At 55.4% G+C, this 22,918-nt stretch overlaps 2 protein-coding genes across 7 annotated transcripts in view; one reads left to right on the top strand and one right to left on the bottom strand.

Annotated features, from left to right (window-relative positions):
- The first annotated feature begins 471 nt into the window (after nucleotides 1–471).
- ST3GAL2 (ST3 beta-galactoside alpha-2,3-sialyltransferase 2) lies at nucleotides 472–12,238 on the top strand. Of its 3 annotated transcripts, none has more exons than XM_069793802.1 (8): nucleotides 472–569; nucleotides 8,682–8,967; nucleotides 9,051–9,476; nucleotides 9,621–9,814; nucleotides 10,239–10,418; nucleotides 10,597–10,642; nucleotides 10,815–10,934; nucleotides 11,275–12,238. In XM_069793802.1, exons 3-8 carry the CDS (start codon nucleotides 9,144–9,146, stop codon nucleotides 11,446–11,448), a joined length of 1,047 nt encoding a protein of 348 aa, XP_069649903.1. In that variant the 5' UTR covers nucleotides 472–569; nucleotides 8,682–8,967; nucleotides 9,051–9,143; the 3' UTR covers nucleotides 11,449–12,238. The 3 variants fall into 3 exon arrangements, with proteins under 3 accessions (XP_069649903.1, XP_069649905.1, XP_069649904.1); XM_069793804.1 differs by having other exon boundaries at nucleotides 9,036–9,476; XM_069793803.1 differs by lacking the exon at nucleotides 472–569 and adding an exon at nucleotides 1,552–2,689.
- Nucleotides 12,239–14,796: 2,558 nt separating this feature from the next.
- The window catches only part of PDPR (pyruvate dehydrogenase phosphatase regulatory subunit), a 28,088-nt gene continuing 19,966 nt past the window's right edge, over nucleotides 14,797–22,918 (bottom strand). For all 4 annotated transcript variants that reach the window (XM_069793798.1, XM_069793799.1, XM_009926252.2 and 1 more), the window contains exon 18: nucleotides 14,797–22,792. In XM_069793798.1, coding sequence (XP_069649899.1) covers nucleotides 22,388–22,792 — 405 coding nt within the window. In that variant the 3' untranslated portion in view covers nucleotides 14,797–22,387. The remainder of the gene's footprint in view (nucleotides 22,793–22,918) is intronic.

Raw genomic sequence — 22,918 nt, 5'->3', positions numbered from 1 at the left:
CCCCACACACACCCTCCCCGAGGGGCTTGTAAAGGGGGAATGGGGGTTTTGACGTTTTTCTGCCCCAAAATGGGCCCCGGCGGTGGCGCGCACCCCCAAGTGCCCTGGGTCACCCCTGTCATGAGCCCGCCAGGCATCAGTCCGCCTCCTCGTAGGGGCTCTCCGGCGGAGTCGGGGGGTCACCCGGGTGCGGGCGGTGGGTGGCGGTGCCCGGTAGACGCCAATCTGGGTGCCGGGGTGGGCGGCTGGTGGGTGCCCGGTAGGTGCCGGGGTGGGTATCGGGGCGGACACCGAGCGGTACCGATATCCCGGGTTGTGTACCGGGGTAGATACCGGAGATGCCGGTGCGCCGGGCGCGGAGCGGCGCCGCTCGCCTCCTGCAAGTCCCACAGACCCCCGCCGGGCGGCGGGCGGCCGAGGAACTACATCTCCCAGGCTGCCGGGCCCGGCCCCCCCGCCCCGCACGGCGCGGCCCCGCACGGCGCGGAGGGCGCGGCGCGGCGCGGGGGGCGGCGGCGGCGGCGGGCCCGGGTGCGCCCGGCGGCGGGGGCATGCCGGAGCCCAGGCAGGTACGGCGGCGGGGAGCGGGGCCGGGGCGGGGGGGGATGCGGGCACGGCCCGGTTCGGGGGGCCGGTCCCACGGGCGGGGGGGGGGGGCGGAATGGCGGGCTGCGGCCAGGGGAGGCTGGCCGGGTGCTGGTCCCGGCGCTCGGTGCTGGCCTCGGGGATCGGGCACCCGGGATGCGCTGGATTCAGCCCCGGGAGGATGCGCTGGCCCGGGCCCTGCGGTGCTGGCCCCGGGGAGGATGCAGTAGCCACAGCCCTGGGGTGCGACCCCCAGGGTGCTGCTCGGGGAGGATGCTTGCCCCTTGGCAAGGGGTGCCAGGGCTGGGGCTGAGGGATGCTGCCCTTTCTCGGGGGGGGGGGGGGGGGGTGTGTGCTGCGGGGGCCCAGACCCCGGGGGGATGCTGGGGGACAGAGCTGAGGTGGCCACGGAGGGGACCGGGCTGGGAGGGCTGGCTGCGGGTAGCCCCAGTCCCCACCAGTGCCAGCGTGCGGGTAAGGTCCCTCGGCAGCAGCGTGACACGCGGCTGCGTGATACGCGGCGTCCCGTGCCCGGGTAGCGGCAGCCAGGATTTCACAAACCCGATACGAGCGTCCCTGGGGACAGGGGTGGAGAACTGTGTCACCGAGCAGGGAAAAGTCCCTCGCCCGTGTCTGTGCCTGCGGGGTGCCAGCACGGGTGTTGGGGTGGGATCCCATCGGCGTCCGACCTGCCGGGGTGTGCGCCTGGCCCGGCGTTGCAGGGTGTTTCCCCGGCCGAGGCTTGGCTGTCAGAGCGGGGTTGGTGCCGGAGCCAGGATTTTAGGGCCTGGCAATGCGCGGGATCCCCACAGACGCCAGGGGCTTGGGTGCCGCTGGCACAGGGGGAAGGCGAGGTTTTGCTCGGGCTCCAGCTGCGGAGCTGGAACACTTATTGCAAAGCTCCCAAATATTTCCCCGGAGTGAGGGCTCCCCATCCCAGAAGGAGGGGGGTTTTTGGGGGGGGAGGACGGCGCTTGGGCAGCGGGCGAGCTTGGTCTGGAGGAAAGGCCACGTTCCCTGATGAGTGAAAAACATGGCTGGGTGAAACCAAATAACACCAAAACCCCCAAAACTTGTTGAGCTTCCCTCTGGGAAGACAGCTGGCCTTCGAGCTGGCGGAGGCAGTTTTGCCCCCCCTTATCTGGGGGTCCTGCGCTGGGCCAGGGGCCAGGGGCTCCCCCGTTTCTAGCACCGCCCCGAGCATCCCGGCCAGGGTGGTGAGCGGGACGGGAAGTTGCTCAGCGCCTTGGGCTTGCTGTTCCTTTTTCTTCCCCTTTTATCGGAGCCAGATGTCACATCCACAACAGTGAAGCATGGGGCAGGGGGGGGCCTGCGTTGGCTGCCATGCCCACCCCAGCCATGCGTGTGCCCGTCTGTCTGTCTGTCTGTCCCCATCTGGCAGCAAGCAGCAGCCCCGCTGCCGGTTGCGTGCAGCAGCTGCCTGTAAAAAGCGTTTCCCTTTCCTCCGAGGAGCTCATGGCGGTTCTCGGGAAAGGCAAGACGCGCTCCGCTCGCCCACCCACGCCTTGCCGGTGCCGAAGGCGGGCAAGGGAGAGCAGGCAGGGAGAGCAGGCGGGGAGAGCCCCGGCAGCCGCACACCGGAGGGAACCGACTCAGGCTTGAATTTTCATGCCCAAACAAGCTCCAAACTGCCGCTTTTCAGCAAAAGGCTCTGGCAGCACTGAGGGCGTGATGGTTTCCCCGCCGGCTCTCGGCACGCTGGATGCTGCCCGGCTTGGCCCACGCCAAGGTCCTGGCGTCTTAATGGCTTTCATCTCCTGCCGTTGCATTTAATTCTTGCAAGAAAGAGTGCAAACTGCTAATTGCTCTCCAGCGACTCGGCTGGCTTTGGTGCTTCTCAGTGAGCTGTGTTTTATTGGTGCCTGCCAGTCCCTGGGAGCTTGGGATGTGGCGGGAGAGGCTGGGAACCTTCCGCCCCTGCCCTGCTGGGCTCCGCATCAGGCTCCGGGGGGATCTCTCGGCTCCACGTCACTCTTTGCCATCGGCATCTCCTGAAAGCTCTTCTGGAGACTGCAAGAGATTTGGGCCCCAGCTCCACAGCAAAGTTCCCAAAGATACCCCCAAAACCGCACATGGATGAAAGGTGAATATTTATAAACAATTCATTTTTATATATATATATATGCATGTGTGATACATGGATCTTTATTTCTTTCTTATTGAATGAATAGTTCAGTGATGGGCTCTAAAATAACCCCCGCAACAGTCGCTCTCGGGAAACCAGAGCAAGCTGCAGTCACTTTGCTCCGGGTGCCACCGTGCCGCCAGCAAGGGACTTTCAATCTGCAGTGGTAATTGGGCTAATTAGGAAAATGCAAATGCTCCCCCTTCTCCCTGAGCATCAGAGCAGAGCCCCAGCTAACGGAGAGGAGAAGTCGGGTTCCCTCGCCAGTGGAGCTGCTCTAACTTTACATTTAATGGGAGTCCCTGGCAGCAACTGGGCTGTGCTGGGATTGATAGCTTTTGTAACATCCCTGTAATGAAATCTCATAGGTACAATTTTCCTAATGAGTTCAACGGCCTCTCAGTGCTGTCCGCAAGCAAAGCAAACCCCAAGCGGTTTTACCAAGCCACCCCACAGCATGCACCGAGTTTGCAGTTCTCTGCTCAGGCACTGTCCCAGGGGAGAGAGCAGGGGCTTTGTGTCACAGCACCCATCAACCAGCCCTCGAAAACCTTTGGGTTTCCACCGCCTCCCATCCTTGATGCTGCCAAGCCCCAGGGAGGGGGACAGCGAGGCAGAGGGGGGCCCCATGCCCCTCCTCACCTTCCCTGGGCAAAAGGCCATGGCCGGGAGCGGCGGCGGTGCCTCCCCAGCACGGCGTCTGCCCGACCTTCACTCCTGCACATATTTTCCCAGTGAGGCATTGAGCAAGAACCTAACGGGTGAGGGCTGGTAAAACAAGCCACAGTGGTGGAGGGGGAGCAGTTCCTTCCCAGGTGCTATGGTGGCCAGCAGAGAGGCTCGGGGTGCTGCCGGCAGTGGTGGCTCGCAGGGTGCCGGTGTTGGAGGGTGAACAGGGACCTGCCCTTGCTGGGGAGCAAGCACGTACCCACCATGGCTGCATCTTTTCAGGTGGCTGAGGATGGGGGGGAGACCAATTTGGGGGTGTTCATGGGGTGCAGCCATGCTGCAGCAGGCATGGAGGGGGGCATGGACCAGGCAGGCCCCGCTGACCCCAGCTTGTCGCTGTGGGAGGACGAGATGGAAATGTGGCTGGCAGCAGGCAGCCGGCTCCCCGCAGGGCCTGGTGGCTTTGCTATGGGGAATTGGCGGGAGGACAGGGGAGAGGAGGCGGCAGTGTGGGGTGGTGAGCCCTGGGCTCTGCCTCCTCTGCTCTGCTGGGGGCTGGCTGGCACCCCCACCTGCTAGCCAGCCCTGAGCCCGGCTGCTCGGTGGGACCCAGCTTGGTGGTGCCTGACCCGGTGGTACCTGACCCAGTGGTAATTGATGTGGTGGTACGTGACCTCGAGGTTTGGTAGTACCTGACCTGGTGGCTCAGCTGTACCCGATCTCATGGTACCCAACCCAGTGGCTCGGTGGCACCCGAGTACCTGACCTGGTGGTACTCGAGCCGGTGGCTCGGTGGTACCCGACCCGGTAGTACCCAATCTGGTGGCTTGATGGTACACAGCAGCTGAGGCAGTTGGTGCTAACTGGGGGCTCTGGGGTAGGTGCCTGGGGGTGCAGGGCAGCAGGCCTGGGTCTGGCCCTCGGCTCTGGCCGGCTCTGCAGGCATTTGGGGCCCAGGGGGACACAGTCTCCCCGCTATACCAGCCTGAGCGGCGAGTCCCCCTCCCCTCCCCGCCTGTCCTGCCTCGGGGAGAAGGCTGCCGCTCCCGCAGCGAGCGTGGCCTTGGGCTTATCAACCCCCCTCGGAGCGCAGGGGCTGGGGGTCCCCTTTTCCCTGCGACAGCTCGGGGAGAGCCGGGGGGCTGAGGGGGGGAAGCGGCACTGGCAGATGGCCAAGCAGCGTCCCTTCTTAGGGACGGGGGGCATCAGCCGCGTGGGCTGGCGCACGTGGCTCGCTTGTCCCGATGAGTCCGTGCATGTGAGCTGCGGGGGCGGTCGGCTGCCTCGGCTGCTTCTGCCAGCATGTGGTTTTGGGGGGAGAGGACAGCCAGATGGGCTCTGCAGCTGAAGCCCCCCGCACCCAACATTGCCCTGTCGGGCAGTGCAGGGTGTTTGGACTGAAGCGGGTGCCCACAGGGTCCCCACCGTGCTGCGGTTGAGCCGAGGGCCTTGGGATGCTGCTGGAGCAGTCCCTGCAAGCCCCATCCACCGGCAAGGGTGGGAGCATCCCTTTCCGAGCTTTCCCACTGCTGGGACCTCTCCTGCGCCCCCAAATCCCATAGGAAATGGCCTCGGTTGGTGGCTGGCTCCATCCCAGCTCTGCACCGGGGATTTGGCCTCCCGCGGTCTTTCCTGGCCCCATCCCAGCACTGAGGGATGAGCCCAAAATAACCCCTCCGGATGCCAGGCACAAGGAAATTGCTGTCGTTGCCAGCCAGGGGTGCGAGGAGGCTTTAAAGCATGGGAAACCCAATTAACTCAGCTCCATTAGCTGATTGAGCTGGCTGATAAGAGTATGATTAATTAAAAGGATGAAGAATAAGTTACTGGGTCCTCGCTGCTGTCGGGGTGTGGCGATGGCTTAACCCATGAAATTGGCTTCTCCTGTTAATACCTGGTGCCCAGCTACCGCCGGCCGTCAATCTTTCATGGCATCGCTTAACGGTGGGGAGAAACACCCTCATACCAACACTGGGTTTGCTCCCTGCTCCCTCTCCCATGCAGCTTCCAGGGAGGGAAAAAAAAATCAAGGGAAAATGTGATCCCTCCGGATGAGTGACGCAGGAAAGGACCTTTTTAATTAACTGTGCTTTTCTTGCCGGGTCTCGGTTTGGCTTTGGAAGCCAAGTAATGCAGAAGGATGGGAGTATCGTCCCTTCCCGCGCTGCCCTTGGCAGATTCCTGCTCGCCATTCCCAGTTAATGTGAGCTGACGGCCCCGGCAGAGGCAAGCGGGCGCTCTCTTCGGCATGCTCCCTGGCTAAAGCAGCGCCTGGAGGGGCTGCAACCTCGGGCAGCCGCTTGGGCCATGGAAAAAAGCAAATATGAGCAGTTTTATGAATTTTTGTAGTAATCCCACTCACCGAACCCCAGCCTGAAACCACCAGGTAAGGCAAATCACCACATGGCGTTTCTTTCTGCCTGGGGCTGAAGGAGGTGGGAGAAAACTCGACTCCTGTCCACTCCCTTCCCTGTTGAAAAAAATAACCCCCCTAAAATCTCATTTTTTCCACCCAAGACAGCAGGAGGGATGCCATTCTGGGGCGGGGAGGTCCCTGCGCACTTCCTCCTTGTCCACCAGCAAAAGCCGGGTGCTGCTCTGGCACCCGGTCGATTGTTCGGCGGTGGCAGAGGTGATGTCCCTGCACAGGGACAATGGGATGGGTGGCACCTGGACACCCAGGGGTGCATTTCCCGGGGACTCCCGGGGGAATTTTCAGCCCCAGCATCCCCGGGAGGAGCAGCAGCCCTGCCTCTGCTCCCCTTCTCTCCCGGCCCCAAGAGGGGTAACATCCCATCTCCCAGTGACGGCTCCTTCCTGCACCCACCCTGTCACTTACTGGCAAGGAAATCAGTGCCAACAACCTCGGGATATCTTAGAAATGAGCAAACAAAGCCAACAAGACCTAAAAAAGCCAGGTGGGGATGTGCCTGGTGGCATTACAGCTGATGGGGAAGGGGAAGGCATCCTCCAGGTCCCGGAGCTGTCGGGTCGCATCGCTCCAGCATTCATCCCGAAAGGAAAGATTATATGATTGGAAAAATCATCCAACTGTAAAAGCAGCGGAGCGATTTGCTGGGACCTTTTAATAGCCTCGCTTCGTTTTCTCTTGCAATCAAAAAGAAACTCATGTTTGATGAGCATGTGGTCTTCAGGAGGCAATTAAGGAGACCTGGTGATGAATTTGGGAGTAGGAGTGTATGTAATCGTATTGCTGAGTTGCCAGGCTTGCTCACCTCAGAAAAAATCCCGAAATCCCCTGTTATTTTAAGAAGGAAACATCAAAACCTGGTGCAAAGAGGCTCTGTGATGCCCCTGGCCGTCGGGGCTTTAGTTGGCAGAGGCAGGCTGGGTTTCACTTTGGGAGCTGGCAAGGAGGGTACGGTTAATGCTGGGGTATGTATGGACGTGTAGGTGCCGTGTCTCTGCTGGGGTCTATAAGGACCAGTGCAGATGGAAATAGCCACCAGCCCCTACTAGGAAAATGATGACTCAAATAAGCCGCTGGTATTTAAGGATGCTTTAACACGCGTGAGCTGGGCTGGAGGAGGGTTTTTTTTTTCCCCGTCTGCGGTCAGGGGCAGCTCTGGGAGGCCCCAGGATGGGGCTGTACAAAATGCGTTCCAGATGCTGGTGGCGCTGGGATGTGGCAGGCAGGACCCAGACTGAGCTGGGGAGCCGGAAAGGGATTTTTTTCCCCCTTTCACCGGGAACAAAAATACCACGAGCACGTGATAACCGATTTCCTTTAGCCTTTAAAAAGCCCCGTGGGATGGAGAGCGGCGGGAGCAGGGGAAGGGGGATTGGCCCATCCTGCTTGGTGGCCGTGCCACGTCGCAGCTAAAAAGAGCCCCAAATCACCTTTTACCTCCGAAACCTTCCAGCTTTGTGCATCTGGGGGGGGGTTATAGCTTTTCTACTGGCTTTGTCCCAAACTCCCCTAGATGTAAACCCTCCCTTTAACAACCACCCCTGCTTTTTCCGCTGGCAGCCACCCAAGAAAGTCATTGCAGTCGCTCGCTGGCCACGCATGGGCCATGTAGGTGTATTAAAACCCCCCTGAGCCAGGGAAAAGACTCGGACAACGATCATGCCTGGAACGTGCACCCGTTTTCTGACTCTCCTCTAAAGACTGTCGCCACTTGGGCAAATATTTGACAGTGGGTTAATGATTTGGGCAGAAGCCATCCGTGCCTGCAGTGTGATGGGCTGGGGGCGGGGGGAGAAGGGACAGGGGGTCCATGCTTAGGTCTCCCCCAACCTGGCAAGGAGCTCAGCAGCCTCCATCCCCGGTAAGAAATCTGGCGTCTTCCAGAGGATTTTTTTTGTAGGAAAGAGGCATCCCCGGTGCCAGCCAGCTCCTAATTAGTGCTGCCGGCCTTGGCGCTGGCCTAATTAGGGCCAGGGCTGAGCTGCAGAGGCGACGCTGCTGCAGGGTTTGGCCTTGGGGGGAGTCTTGCCCTACCATCCCCCTCCACAAAAAGCCCCGGGGGGGGTCACATCTCTGTCTGCCTGGGGTGATGGATCCTGCCCCAGCTCAGCGCTGTGTTAAAAGGGGGGGCGGGGGGGTGTCAGGCTTTTTTTTTGGGGGGGAAGGGGGCTGAGGAGGGGGGTTCTTGCCCCCCCCCCCCCCCCCCGGCTTGGGGGGCTCGGCCATACTTCCCCAGGCGCAGGCGCCGGCAACTCTGCCCCAGCTATTTTTGCCCACCGGGATCACGAGTGAGCGGGTGACCTTCCCCGAGGGACACTGCCACGCAGAGGGGGGGGACAGCTGCCGGCGTCAGTACCCGGGGTGCCCGTCAGGCTGCGAAACGGCTGTTTCCCGCCTGTTTTGGTGGCGGCGGCAGCCAGTGAAGAGGGTTTTGGAGGGGCTGCTTGTGGCTTGATAGAGAAGAAGGATTGAGCCTACAAAAAGGAGCCGCTTGTTCAGCTCCGGAGGCAAGTTCATGGCTAAGCCTTTGTCTGGCAGAGGTAGGGAGGGGACAGCCTGGGAGCTGCCGGGAGCTCCCCCAGCACTGCTGGCGAGGAGCCGGCGCAGCCAGGCGATGCTGGCATCTTGGCTCTCTTTGCACCCCGCGCCTGCTTGTCCCCTCGCAGCCCCATGCCGGGGACGGGCTGGGTGGCATTTTGCAAAACTCAGTGGGGAATAACCAAACTGGGCACCCTCCTCCTGCTCGGTGCAGCCCCCCGGTTCTGCCGTGTGCATCGCTGTCCCTTAACCCCCGGTTCTGCCGTGTGCATCGCTGTCTCTTAACCCACCGTCCCCTCCGTCCTGCTCCAGGCCAGTATCATCATGGCTGTGTTCCCGAGCCAGCGGTAAAGGGCAGCGTGCCAGCAGATCAGCTAAACCCCAGGGACGATGAGCACCGTCGCAGCTGAGAGCCAGCTGGGGCCAGGACCCAGAGGAGCCGCCGAGGCACGGTGCTGCGGCTGAGGCCGGTGTGCCGAGCCGTGCCGGACTCCCGTGCCGCTGCAGCTGGCAGCAGATGCTCTCTACCCGGCACGTGGAGCCGCCAGGGGCCCTCGCCACGGCCGGACCACGCGGATGGAAAGCTGCAGCCCAGCAGGTAGGAGCCCGGCACGGCGGCTCAAGGCGGGAGCTCTGCATCTCTGTTGCCGCCACGGTGATTTAAAGCTCTCGGTCCCCCAGGGAGCCTCGCTGGCCGGCTGACGCCATCCCACGCCCTATGCCCGAGCCCTATGCCGGAGCGGGCGCCCTCCCTGGCTCAGCCGCCCGCCGACCATGAAGTGCTCATTGCGCTTCTGCTTCCTCTCGACCGCCTTCCTGCTCGTCTTCGTCATGTCCCTCCTCTTCACCTACTCCCACCACAGCATCGCCTACCTGGACCCCGGCGGGCTGGGCAGCATTCACCGGGTGAAGCTGGTGCCTGGCTACGCTGGCATACAGCGGCTCAGCAAGGGGGGGCCGTACCCCCGGGGCTGCACCTGCCGCCGCTGCCCGGCCGAGGAGGCCGGGGCTACCGACTGGTTTGACGGGCGCTACGATGGCACCGTCTCCCCGGTGTGGACCAAGGAGAACATGGACCTGCCGCCCGATGTCCAGAGGTGGTGGATGGTGAGCGAGGGGATGGGCCACCCCCATGCGTCCCCCAGCCCTGGGGCATGCCGTGATGTTCTCCGGCACGGAGAGCGCAGCTTTCTCCTCTGCCGGCGAGAAGGGGGCTGCTGGCTGATGCCCCCCACCCTCCTCCCCCCACAGATGCTGCAGCCCCAGTTCAAGTCCCACAACACCCACGAGGTCCTGAGCAAGCTCTTCCAGATCGTGCCGGGCGAGGATCCCTACCGCTCCCGCGACCCACACCGCTGCCGCCGCTGCGCCGTGGTCGGCAACTCAGGCAACCTGCGTGGCTCCAGCTACGGGCCAGAGATTGACGGGCATGACTTCGTCATGCGGTGAGGGCAGGGGACTACTGCCAGGGACGCTCCCCGCCTGCTCAGCTCCACGGGCAGCACAGAGGCACGGGGCGATGCTGGCAGTACCAGTGGATGCTGAGATCCCACTGTGCACCGCAGCGGCATCTCTCCGGTCTGCTGTGCGTTAGGAGATGCCAGGGCAGTTGTCCCTGTCTCCAGCTGCTTGGTCAAGGAGCCCACTGCGGGTCCTGCCAGGTGCTGGAGTGGGTAGGAGCGCGTCCTGCCTCTGCCACCTCCCCTGGGCTGGCTGGGGGGACCCTCAGCTCATGCTAGCACCCTGAGCACCAGCAGGCTGGGATACTGCTCCTCAGCAGCGTTCAACAGCTGGTGGGGGACACCCTTGTCATCTGTAAGGGACAGGGTGGCTGGGAAGGGGGTGCCACCTTCCCCGCTCTCTCCCCAGGATGAACCAGGCCCCTACGGTGGGTTTTGAGGGTGACGTGGGTGGTCGGACCACACACCATTTCATGTACCCCGAGAGTGCCAAGAACCTGCCTGCCAACGTCAGCTTCGTACTGGTGCCCTTCAAAACCCTGGACCTGCTCTGGATCGCCAGTGCCCTGTCCACCGGCCAGATCAGGTTGTAAGTACCTGGCGAGCACCGGCAGCACCAGGCTGGCAGCTCCCCTGGGAGCGGTGGGGATCCATCTGTTCCTCCCTCCCAGAACATCCCCCAGCACTGGTCCCTTGGCAGCTCAGGCTGGGGTTGGGGGGGCGCAGGACCCCCAGGGAGCTCACCTGCCTCTCTGCTTTTTTCCCAGCACGTACGCGCCCGTGAAACCTTTTCTGCGGGTGGACAAAGAAAAGGTAAGGGGGGGGCTTGTCCCAACCGCTGTGATGAGCACCTGTTTGGCCACGGCCCCCATCACCCCATCTTCCCCCAGGGTCCCCACATACATTTTGGTGCTCCTTCCTGGGGTGCCAATGCTGAAGGGAGTGTGGCCGGGACTCCGGCACTAACCCCAGCCTGTCCTCCCAGGTGCAGATCTACAATCCTGCCTTCTTCAAGTACATCCACGACCGCTGGACGGAGCACCATGGGCGCTACCCCTCCACTGGCATGCTGGTGCTCTTCTTTGCCCTCCACGTCTGCGATGAGGTAGGTGATGGCGCCTCGGGGTCCCCCTCTGGGCTGTGGGGTCCCCCTCTGGGCTGTGGGGTCCCAGCTGGCATGTGGTGGGTTTGCTGGGATCCTGAACCTTGCAGGATTAAGGAGGGAGGAGGCTTCTTTGGGTCCAACTGCAGCAGTTTCACTTGCTCCCGTTGCTTAGCACGATGGTGATGGGCACCCTCGAACGGTGGGAAGGCCGTGTAGAAGGATGTAAGCCTTTGGCACGGTGCGAAATCCCCCCAGCGGCATGGCGGGTGCTCGGTCGAGGGGGTCCCCAGCCCGGCAGAGGGGGGTCAGGGCTGGCTTACCCCCCTCCTCACTGCTGCAGGTGAACGTCTTTGGGTTCGGCGCTGACAGCCGGGGCAACTGGCACCACTACTGGGAGAACAACCGCTACTCCGGGGAGTTCAGGAAGACGGGGGTGCACGACGCCGACTTTGAGGCGCACATCATCGACATGCTGGCTAAAACCAGCAAGATCGAGGTTTACCGGGGGAACTGAGGGCTGCGTCTCCTCCGGCTCCCCTGCGCCAGCTGGGTCCCGGCTGCCCATGGGGGCAGACGGCAAGGGTCTCCCCGGTGGCCTCGGGCAGTGAGCGCTGGGTGGGCAGTGCGGCCCCACACCACCAACAGAGCCGCCCCCGGCAATATTTGGTGCCTCCAGCAGCCAATCAGGTTCAGAGCTAAAGGAGACTTTTTGCTTTTTTTTAATTATTATTATTATTATTATTATTAAGAAACCCAGCTGAGAAAGGATTTGTAAACACAATCAGCGACTGACGGGGCGGTGGGGGCATCCGCCTCACATTTCTTTACAGTCAAACCAAATGCTGCTCTTTTTAAAAAAAGACAAAAAACCACCCACCCACCCCCCCCAAAGCCAGGTGACTTTGGGGAGCACCCAAGCATTGCGTCTGGGCCGAGGGAGACATGGCGGCTGAGCAGCCTCGCCAGTGGAACCAGCTGCTTCTTTCTTCCTTTATTTTGATGGTTTTTTTATTTTTTACCCACCTGGGGCAGCCGCCACCGTCGCTTCCCCAGGGAAGGCTCCTGGCACACAAGCAGGTCCCAGCGCGGCTGCAAGCACATGGACCCATCGCAGGGAGCTGGCAGCCACGGGAAGACGACCGTCGCCGATGCTCCACTGCAGGCTGGTGGCTGCTGGCACAGCCAGGCTAGGAGATGGAGAAGAACCCCAGCTTCGGGGCTGAGCATCCCCTCTACCTGAAGATTGAGGAAGGGTAGGACGGATTTCAGGGGCAACCATGCAAAAGGCAGCTAAGAAATCCGCAGGGTGCTCGAGGGATGTGGAATGCAACGGTGGGGGCCCAGCCCCACCAGAGGGATGGAGACGTGATTTCCCTTCAACTTTCAGGCTGGGAAAAAACAGATTAGAGATAGCTTTAGTGGGTGAATGAACCGTGCTTTTGTGTTGCTATAAACAGACAGCTCTGGTGAGAAGCTGAAATCCCAAAGTCTTTGCTCCGTTTGTGAGGGTGGGGCTTGGTTTACACCAGTCTGGTACAGCCAGTGCCCTCAGGGTCACCAGGGGCTTTTCGGGCTGGACAGGCTGCCCTGCAGCATGGGACGGGGTGCTGCAGAAGGAAACTGCCTCCCCAGAGGTGTAATTAAAACCACTTTCTTTGGGTCAATCAGGCGGGTGGGTTAGTTTTGGGTTGGTTTTTTTTTTTTTTAGTAGATACGAAAAGCTCAAGAAAAAGGCAATCACGGCAAAGTTCCCCCAGAGAGGGATCCTCTGCCTGCACAGCTGGTGACGATGATGCGTGCCCAGCACGGCAGCAGCACAAGCCCCAACATGCCAAGACTATGGCAGGGGTTGCAGTGCTGGAGCCCAGCCAGGGGAAGCCCTGCCCACATCACCTGGTTGCAATAGTTACTTGAGGAACAATCACCCTAGGTTTTTTTGGGCTTGGAGGGGTTTTTTTACCCTTTTGTATCTGGCTTTTCTGTAGCAGCCTCTTACCTGTTTCTCTGCTTCAGTTTGGTTGTTTTTCAGGGTTTTCTTCCCTTTTTTTTTTGAGGTTTCTCTCTCTGCAATCGTGAAACATGAGGGTTTGGGTCACCTGGAACAGGCATTGTGCATCTCCTGGGCTGGGCAAATTCATCTTTTCTGTCTGCAGGGCTTTGAAGCCCTGAGTTTCGTGGTGGGTTTTGGTAGAAGCAGTGCCACCCTGGCACGAGCAGCCTGCCTGCGACTGCCACGGCCAGCTCCGAACCCCGGGATGCAGAGGCAGGTTGCAGCAAGCCTCAGTCTCCACCTTCCTGGGTTGTTTTTTTTTTAGGGGAAGAAAAATAAAAGACACAAAACCATGAGCAACGAGTGCCTTGACCATCTCCTGTCGGCTATGCCGGGCTGTGCCCGCACCCGCACCGGTGGTAGGGGCTTGGCCGATTTATCTAGCAGTCGTACCTGCTTCCCTCCTTGCGCCAGGCTGGATCTTAGCTGGGAAGTGCTGCGGGGGGAAGAGGGATGCATCCAGGCCACCACTCTGGTGGCTGGAGAGGCCAAATCCAGTGTGATGAGGCTGGACCAGTTCCTGTCCCAGCTGAGCAGAGCCAGACCAGACAATCACAGGGCGAGCAAAGGCGCCAGGTACCAAACCCGCCAGCAGCACAGGGCCGGCATGCGGCGAAGGGCGCGCTCATGGCTCCTTGCTGCCCTATTTTTTTTTTTGGCTAACTTCCTTCCCCTAGCTCCCCCCCCTTTTTTTAATTATTATGATTATTATTTTTATTATTATTATTTAAGCTGTCCCGCTAGGACTCGCGACCCCTTCTGTTTCTCTCGCAGAGTGGCTGCCAGCCCCATGCACGAGGAGCATGCTGCACGCCTGGCGGGGAGGGGGCCACGGGCGCACCACCGAGGAGGAGCACCACTGTACTGTACATAGAGGAGATGTAGGCAGAGGCTACAGGCAGGGGGGCAGGCAGGGAGGAGGTGCCCAGGCTTGCCCACCTGGCAGAGGTAGTCTTCATCACGCGGTGCCTGATCGAGCCCCCGTCGCCTCCCACTCCGCCAGGAGAGGGAGAGACCTGTTGCTCTGACCTAGAACTAGGAGCAGGCAAGTGGCTTCGCCCATAGCCTCTGTGTACATGGGTACTTCTGCACACAACTGTCTTAAAACTTTTTTTTTTTTAAAGTCAATAAAAAACATGCATCGGAATCGCTCTGTGTTTTCCTTCCAGTAGTCCTGCCTGCTATGCCTTCGCCTGCACCCAAGACCAGGCGTCGGTGGGGTTGGGAGAGGAGGGAAAGGGAGCGGGAGGGTTGCTGGGGCCGAGAAGATGCTCTGCTGTCCTCTCCGACTGGCTGTATCTGGGCTGACATCAGCCACTGGCTGTGATTAGCGCCCGTCCACCAGAGCAGGAGCTGAACCTGGCCCCACGCTGGCCTGGGTGCCCAGTGGCAGAGTCCTGACACAACCCCTCCAGCCAAAGCCCATGGTTAGGTGATGCCACTGCTCACCCAGACCCTGCGTCCGTGTCCCATACAGCCCTCCTGACCATCCTTGGAGCCTAAAAAAGATGCTCCGGTCCCAAACGGCCCATGCCCCCAAGGCCCCGCACAGGCGCAGGGAAGGACATGGACAAACTCTTGAAGGACGTAATTTTGAAAGCAGGTGCAGGCACAGCAGGGGAAGGGACTTTCCCTGGAGTCACCCAGCAGGGCCAGGGCTTGCTCCAGCTCCCAAGTTCCCAGCTCCCACCACCAAAGGCTGGACTGTGCAACAGGCCCAGTGTCCCTGCAGGATCCTGTCCAGATGACCAGGGGGTTGGGATCCTGAAAGACAGACAAGGCTCTTGTGTAAGAAATCGCCAAATTCGGGAGTAGTTAAAATGCCTCTTTATTAACATACAAACCTAGCAACATTTAAGCCAACCAAAATATTAAATGAAATAAAGCATGATATAAATACAGCACAGATAACAACATGGCCTCAGTGGAGAGCAGCAAACTCACCCTGACTTGTGCGCTTAGGAACAACTGTCCATATCCTCCACCATGGGGTCTAACAATCAGAGCAGCTTTGTCTCTCCTAAACCCCCCTGAATCCAAAGCCGGCAGAGTTGAGACCACTGCTCCTCTCAAAGACAGACCACCTGGCAGGAGGTCTTACAGTTTAACATTTCTACAACCCCAGAGGTCAAAGGGATTAAAAAAATCACCATCCCCACACTGCTAGAGCCAATCTGCTGTTGTCTGCTTGCCATGACCCTGCAAGGGGAGAGGGAGATGGCTGTAGTGGATGGGGAACCATGCTACTGAAGTTGCTCCTTGCTCTGTCCCACCTCAGCTACATCCATTGCACAACATTCACAAGTGTAAGGCACTAGAAAAATGTTTTCACAGGTTCAAACTTCAGTTGTTCTTAAAATTGCAGCAGTAGCACACTTCCGAAGTCCTGCCAGCCCTTTAAAATCTGGTCTCAGGAGATTTGATAAAAGCACAAAGGGGGTTTGGACAAGTAAATTGGTGCACCCAATAACCAGAAGCAATGGTGGAGTTCACAAGATGGCAGTCTCTGCTCAGGAAGAACTGCATTGGGTCCAAGAAGCAGGGAACCCTTCTCCCACAGAGCTCAGGTCTCCTGTAAAACCAGTGACAGCAGTCACACATGCACAGCTGGGAACAAGAGCAGCAAATGACAGAAAGAAAGCACATTGTCTCAGGGGCAGCAGCAAGGAGTTGATCTGGGCCAAAAAGGGTTTTACCCAACTCTTTCCAGAGACTCAGGAAACATTACCATCACCCAGCTGCTTGGCAGGTGGTCTGGAAACAACTGCATTCACAGCACAGGCACACTCCTTTCCCTCAAGCACGGCTTGGGTTGCTTCTCTGGCAGAAGCACATATGAGCAGGGACATATCCTGCCGCAAGCCTGACCATGAGATGCAGGAGAACCTGTCAAGGACTTCAGGGACATCAGTATCTACAAAGCAGCACTTTGTTTTGTGCTGTAACTCAGAAGCCAGCCTGACATCAGGAATCCAGCAGAGCTTTGAGACAAATGGGAGGTGAGAAGTCTCAGAGCCATCTCCACAAACATTACAGGCACCAGCAGATCCCCTCCGCTCCCACTTCTCCTGACTCCTGCCTCCAAATGTCAGCTGGTACAGCAGGGAAGCGTTCACGCAGAGAATTTTGTTTCCTTTAATGGAACGGGACACTCACAGAGTACTCTACACCAGCCTAGGCTTCTTTCTTTAAAGAAAGAAGAAAATCCATTATAGCATGAGCAATATAGTGAATAAATCCATTTCGGGGGGGGGGGGGCGGGGGGGGAGGGAAGGTGTCAGCACAGACAGCTGTACAAGCACAGGGGCTCCCAGCTCATTTAGTTTAGTTCAATACAAATTCCAGCCTCAGACCAGCAGCATACTGCAATAGCAGCTTCCGCCATCCCCTGTGCTTGCTCAAAAATATCTGCCGACGTTTGTGTCTGCTCTGTACACTCAGCACGCAGTTTTCCAGGAAGAAAATCAAATGGCAGGCACAATCAGTGGCCAAATACCTCACCTCAAGCTTTAAGGCATTTACAAATATTTAAAGTTTTTTTTGCCTCCCTCAAATGCAAAGACTGCACTTGCCTAGGGCTATAAGCACCGCTACAATCACAATGCTTAAGGAAAGTTTAAAGTGCAAAGAAAATTTTCAAATGCTTTTTAGAGACAGCTTGAAATCATGTGATGACATTAACCCCTCCTTCCCCAAGTCCTGTTCCCTGACTGAATGCTTTTTTTAAAATGAAAATCCAAACAATCAGTTAAGGAAAAGGTAGTTTAAAACAGAAAAGCATCCTGAAATGGGTGCAAATTAACCTGACCAAGTATTATAATAAAATCATTCCGGAAGACAAATCTGAAGGTTGTGAATGTTCTGCTGGACATTATCAGAAGCCAAGTACTCTGTTTTAAGTAAGAACGACTTCTGCCCTTGCAAGCAACTTCCCCCCCAGCAAACATGGAAACTACCCTGTTTATATAGATTTCTTCCCAAAACGTAATCATTTTGGTTAAAGTGTGCTGGAAGGACAAGGTTAGTGATGTCTGTGCTGTACCTTTACAGTTGCAAGAATGTGCCAGAGACAGACAAGAGTTTCGAGCAATTGAGTGTGCACGTTCCCCACCTCCCCCGTGTGGCACCATTTCCTTCGTCGCAACAAAAAATGTGAGAGGGAAATGTATGTTGGAAAACAAGTGTCACCGCCGCTCTCGCTTTCTCAATAACGCTGTCCCGATTCTGCCCAGAGCCATTGCTATCACTCAGCGCTTGTCCGGCACTAAGGCTGCAGAGGAAAATGCTCCCTGAGCTGGGAATCAGGGCTGATCATCTCTCCAAGCCTGGGCTTAAGTGGTTAAGCAATGGGCAAAGGATCAAACCGCAATCACGCCTCTCCTTCCACCTCAGCTCAGCCACTCTGCCATCCCCTTGCCTGTTTTTATTTCACCATGCCTCGCTCTTGATAGGCAAAAGGAACTAATGTGCTCCACTGCCTGAGCAAGGAGATCAGAGAAGTGTTAAGAAAAGTGGGAAAACCCTGGCACAGGGAGAAGGAGGGTTAAATGATGGAACACACAGCGGCCACAACCCCCCCTGGGAGTTTGGATGTTGGTATCTGCACAGTCTAAAAGCTGAAGAGCTTATATTGAGGCAGAGAGACAGATCTAGAACCAACCTGGCTCAGATGATGAAGCATCAGGCAGAATGAAGAGAAGAACCTTGCGCACGAGAAGTCCTACAGCAGCACAGGCTGGAGTTCGGAGGTGTTGCAGGAACAGCAACATCATCGGTAGCAGCTTGAAGGCGACAGTAGAAAGGAAGAATCCAAGCTTACACCAAGACTTGGAGATGCAGTGGAAGTTTCACATAGCCTCCTCTCCTTGCCACAAAATAATAAGAAGAAACTGTCCAACAAGGCAGATCAAACCTGGATACTGGAGCCAGCACAGAGAAGACAAGAAGAAACTAAGTCTGGCAAAAATAGATGGGAAAAATCAGCGTAGCATCTTCCTGAAACAGAAATCATCATCCCTAAGTAGACTAATAAACGCCCTCTTCTCTAATTCCATTTTTACTCAAGCCTTTCAGTACTCACTCAAGGACTAACAAAACATGAGAACTCGGGAAAGGACGCAACAAGGGTAAGACAACGTAATACCTCTGGAGAAATCATTTAATTGAAGAGGCTGCCCAGTAAGTGCTACCTCTCACACAAGTTCCCCACACTACTCTATAGACAACACCTGGGCAAGCAAGCCCTTCCCAGCGTTACAGGGATGCTGTACATGTAGATGGATTCACCACCACCACGCCAGCAAACCCACTCAGATGTTGCCTTCCGGGGTAAGAAAAAACAAGCCTACATGTGCCAAGTGTATGCTACCCACAGGCCATGCTTTCCCTAAAATTTGTCACTGATGGGTAATAAGTTTATCCTAAAATGGGTTATGCTCAACCTAAAGTATTTTAGCCAAAAAGATAAATTATTTTCTCATACTAAACTCCACTTAGCTTCCCCTGCAAAGATGCCTGTATCAGCAAAATCTACAGGACTGTTCCCATTCTGGACAGCAAGACTCAGAGAACTGGTAACAACCCTGTGACTGCTACATACGAGGTGCACAGGGCAGACCTGCTGCTGCTGCTTCAGCACGGAACGAGGCCACTATCCTTTTCAGTGCAGAGGAGGGGGATGCTATTTTAGTATTTCCCATCCAAGGTTCATAGTCTTACCATGCAGAATGAGAACAAACCACCTTTCTCAGCAGAAAGCATTTTGAGGCAGTTTTAAGGATGAGAATCATGATGCATAATTTTACAGTCCATGTTATTCAGCATCTTAGATGCTAAGACTGTGTCTTGGCTTGGAAGACTAGCAGCTTCCAAGATCCAATTTCTAATTTTCTAATTTGAAGGTGTACTAAAGGTGGTAACTGATTTTTTTGTTCTTTTTTTAGGCACTCTACTTTTAGTCATCAGATAAAGGGATTAGAGTCTTACATCACCGTTTAATACCTCTGGAAGAAAACACTACACTAGTAGGACCTTTCTCAGTCTCAGTGTCTAGCACTACTTTAAAACATGCTACCCAATTGTCCCCTTGACAGGTATTCAAGTTGGTGAAGGCAAACTATTCTTTAACATTATAAGGTTAAAAAATAGCTGCCAGAAATTAAATCAACTAAGCGTGAACAGCAGCCAAAGACTACAGGTTCTGATAAAAAACAAGAATCAGAATTCATAGCAGGGAAAGCCAGAGTAGGCGTTAATGAGCTGCAAGACTGACAATTATCAAACCACCTATCTCTAAGTCTCAAACAGCAAATATAACATTACAGAAAGTGTTGCTGTATCTATCAGCACGATAGAAAATTATTTTCACTCTCTATTTTTGCTATCGAAAAGTCAATAGATCTAGACATAAAATAAACCTAAGCAGATATAATGACAAAAGTAGCTCATAAAACACAATTTTGTCAGAACTGCTGTGGGAAGAGACACCTGTATCAAAAGTTGTCTGAGGAACTAACAGGCACCTACAAATTAGGGAAAAGAAAAAATAATCACAAGGAGGAATATAATCTGCCTGTAACACTTCAGGAACGAGTGGTTGGTAGAGGACAGCATGCTGCTAACTTTCCCATTTGGTCTTAACTATTCTAACTCCGCAGAGAACAAACTGAATGGTTTGAGCTTAGATCTCTCTTCAAGGAGTTGCATTAAGTACTACAGCTTGCCTCAGCTGCGTGCTTTGTTTTCTCCCGAAGAAGTATCACGCCTCAACAGCAACCACAAATGGTCAATAAACTCTAATCAGAAGGGCTGCTCTAAGACACACCCTAAGTATCACGTATAAAACTCTGTTTGGTTGAATGCTTGTTTCCCCAGATAAGCAAGGCACAGCAACATCCCATAAAACCAATGGAGGGACAAGAGGATGGACACATATTTTTTGAGTGACCTGGTGCACTGTTCCCAGGTGACAGGCTGGTAAAGCAGAGGTCCTCCTTGGTACACACAACCAGCACAGGAATAGCGGAATTGCAGTATCCCTCTATGCGGAAAAGACATGCAAGAAGCGACTGGATTTTCAACTGCTATCAGATGCTTTATGAACCTTTCATTTAAGCAACTAAACCTGATATACCAGGCAAAATTTTAATCTGGAGAGCAATAATAGGGGAAGTTGGAATAAATTACAATCTCCACCTTCAACAGCCATGCAGGGTAATCTCAGCTGTGAGATGCCAAAAAGCTGCCCTACTGTGGTCACTACATTTCAGACTGGGGAATTTTTGCATGTTCAAGTTCAAAAGTTGTTAAGTTCAAAATCCTTGAAGAGGTCACACACTAAAAAGGAATTCACCATTCACAAAGGAGAGCATGCTCCAAGTGACATCTGCGTTCAACCTACTATAGTCCCATGCTCAAATCCTTAATTCTCTTACACCCCTTCCCAACTCTCCACTCCAAGGTTTCACAGTTTCCGTATCACCCTGAATGGGGTACCTTGCTCTGACAACCTGTTTTAAGGTGTAAAGGTCTTAGACTTTCACCTTTCCTGCCTTAGGGATATTTGACTTCTTTTGCATGCTGAGAACACCTGGATCATGAACTGGCAGACCAAAGACTCAACCGAAAGCATGACCCGAAGCAACTAAAACAGCAGAAAGCAAACTTAAAAGAAGAACCAGGCAAGGTTTTGAGCTCATATTTACACTACTGATGCTTGCCATTGAACTGGAAAAGAAAGTGCCTCAAAACAGTTCCAGATCGTAAAGAAAGTGTTCATCGTGGCTGACAGGGCAGACATCAGTGCAAGGTTGTGTTTGAAGTCCAGACAGAAAGATGCTGGAGCAGAAAGACCATGAGGAGTATGCGGGTGGCAGAGGCAGGGAAAACGTGTAACAGGTCTTCAAGTAAATAAAGAGAATCTTTGCTTTTGATTGTGCTCACAATGCGAAGAAGAAAAAGAAGATGTAAATGTGTGCAATACAATTCAGCATCCCCTCACTTCTTTACCATTTACCATCAGTGTTTGAATCGGCGCATTTTGACACTTGAAGAAGAGGTGAATCCCAGCTGCGCTGGCTGAAGCATCTGTATGAGGAGCATGATGCAAAGAGCTTTGCTGAAGGAAAGGAATTTATAATCCCACTGCCACACTCCCTTCACTCCCTCTATTCAATCCCCTCAGCTGAGGGCCTACCAAGATAGAGAAGTAGGAAGTACAACAGATTTGAGGAGAAAAACAGAAGACAACTTCTCAAGTCCAGCAGGAGCTGCTGAGATGCTTTCTCACCACCAGAAGAAAACCCAGCACCACAGATGAGACAAATGCTGGGTCTTTTCCTCCCAACTTCAAAATAACCGCAGGCAGCCAAAAGGACAAGATGTTGTCCCCTCCTGCTGCTCAAGTACCCCAAACCAACACAAGTTTTACATGAACCTTGCCGGATGAGGTTGACCAAGTCACATAAAAAAAGGAAAGTGAAAGAAAATCCCCAACGAGATTGTACACTGTGCAGCTGGAACAGAAGCAGCATTTCAACACAGCTAATAACATTAAACACTAACATCTGTCCTTGCTAGAAATCAGTATGTTTGCTAACAAAAAACCGAAACAAATCCCATTCCTTTATAGAAGTGAAACACACATGTCGATCTTCAATTATATTTATAGAAGGCCGTTTAGTTTCAGTGACCCCACACAAAAAAAATCCAATCACAACAATAACAAAAAACTTACCAGCGCTACTGTCATCTCAACGATCTGATGATTAAATCTACTTGACTCCCTGTTAGGAAAAAAAAAAAAAAGGGGGGGAGGGGGGGCAGTGACAGGCTGGACTATACCAAAACCCGTCTCTTGGCTGCTGCTCACACAACGCTATGTCTCATGCCAGTGAGGTAGCTGATCGTTCTATTGCTGTGTGCATCGATGCATTGACCCCTCTACAACGTGATATGCGGAGAGCAGGGTGAAGTCACAGCGTTCATCTGAACTACAGGCAGCAAATACCTGCTGTCCCATGCCTTACGCTGGAGAGGAGAGAGGAAGGGTATAGTCCTCAGGGGTTCACCTGAACCCTTCCCAGCACCATAAGGCTAGGGCCTCTGGTGGGGTTCACTCCAAACAGGCTTCCCATGGACTGCTGGATGCATGATCAGCACTGTGCTTCATCCACTGGGGCATGGGGGAGCCTGGCAAGCAAAGGGTTGAAGGAGGGAGAAAGACAGGATCAGGAAAGCTTGAAAATTAAAGTTTTAAAATATACAAAATGTAACACACTGGAAAAAGTTTAAAAGTTGCAAGACAAGAAAGGAAAAGAAAGAAATATATGTGAGAAGAATGGACTGGAAGATTGTGGGAGAATACTCCAGCTTGGGAAAAGGAGCAGGTCAGGTATAGTCAGCACTACTCCCTTTGGTAGCCACTCAGTTCCTCCTCATCCTTGCGGCGACGATGTGTGAAGAGGGAGCTGAAGGGGTAGAGCTTGGCTTTGGCCTGGAAGCGCTGCCCAGCAATGTCGATCTCATACTCGCCCTGGTTGATGAAGTCAGTTGTCACCACCAGCTCTTCTCCTGTCTTCTCATCAAAGTGCTGCACAAAGCCAAGGCATACATGGCGCTCCAGAGTGTAGCTGTAGGCACTGCTGGTGGTCTTGCCCACGTAGCGGCCATTGCGGAAAATGGGCTCCCCCCACCAGGGCCAGAGGTCCATATCTGTGTCGTGGTCCTCAAGAATGAACATGGTAAAGCGCTTGTACACACCGTTCTGCTTCTGTTCCAACAGCGCTTCCTGGCCAACAAACTGCATTCCCTGTGGAGAAGCGGAAGCATCAGCTGAGGAAGGGAACATGAACTGTAGCAGCTGCTGAGTTTCAGCAGACACGCGTACTGACACAAGGTGAATTTGTGCTCGGAACTCATGCCCTATCGAGACAGG

This window comes from Haliaeetus albicilla, chromosome 10 (genome assembly GCF_947461875.1).
Source record: "Haliaeetus albicilla chromosome 10, bHalAlb1.1, whole genome shotgun sequence".
NCBI lineage: Eukaryota > Metazoa > Chordata > Aves > Accipitriformes > Accipitridae > Haliaeetus > Haliaeetus albicilla.
Note: the sequence above shows the minus strand (reverse complement) of the source record. Positions and strands in the feature narration are given on the sequence as shown.

Bases quoted from the DNA above. Each gene is read 5' to 3' on its own strand.
- ST3GAL2 (XM_069793802.1), top strand. From the start codon at position 9,144: ATGAAGTGCTCATTGCGCTTCTGCTTCCTCTCGACCGCCTTCCTGCTC. The intron at 9,477-9,620 runs GTGAGCGAGGGG...CTCCCCCCACAG, and splicing joins ATGTCCAGAGGTGGTGGATG to ATGCTGCAGCCCCAGTTCAA. The intron at 10,643-10,814 runs GTAAGGGGGGGG...CTGTCCTCCCAG, and splicing joins TGCGGGTGGACAAAGAAAAG to GTGCAGATCTACAATCCTGC.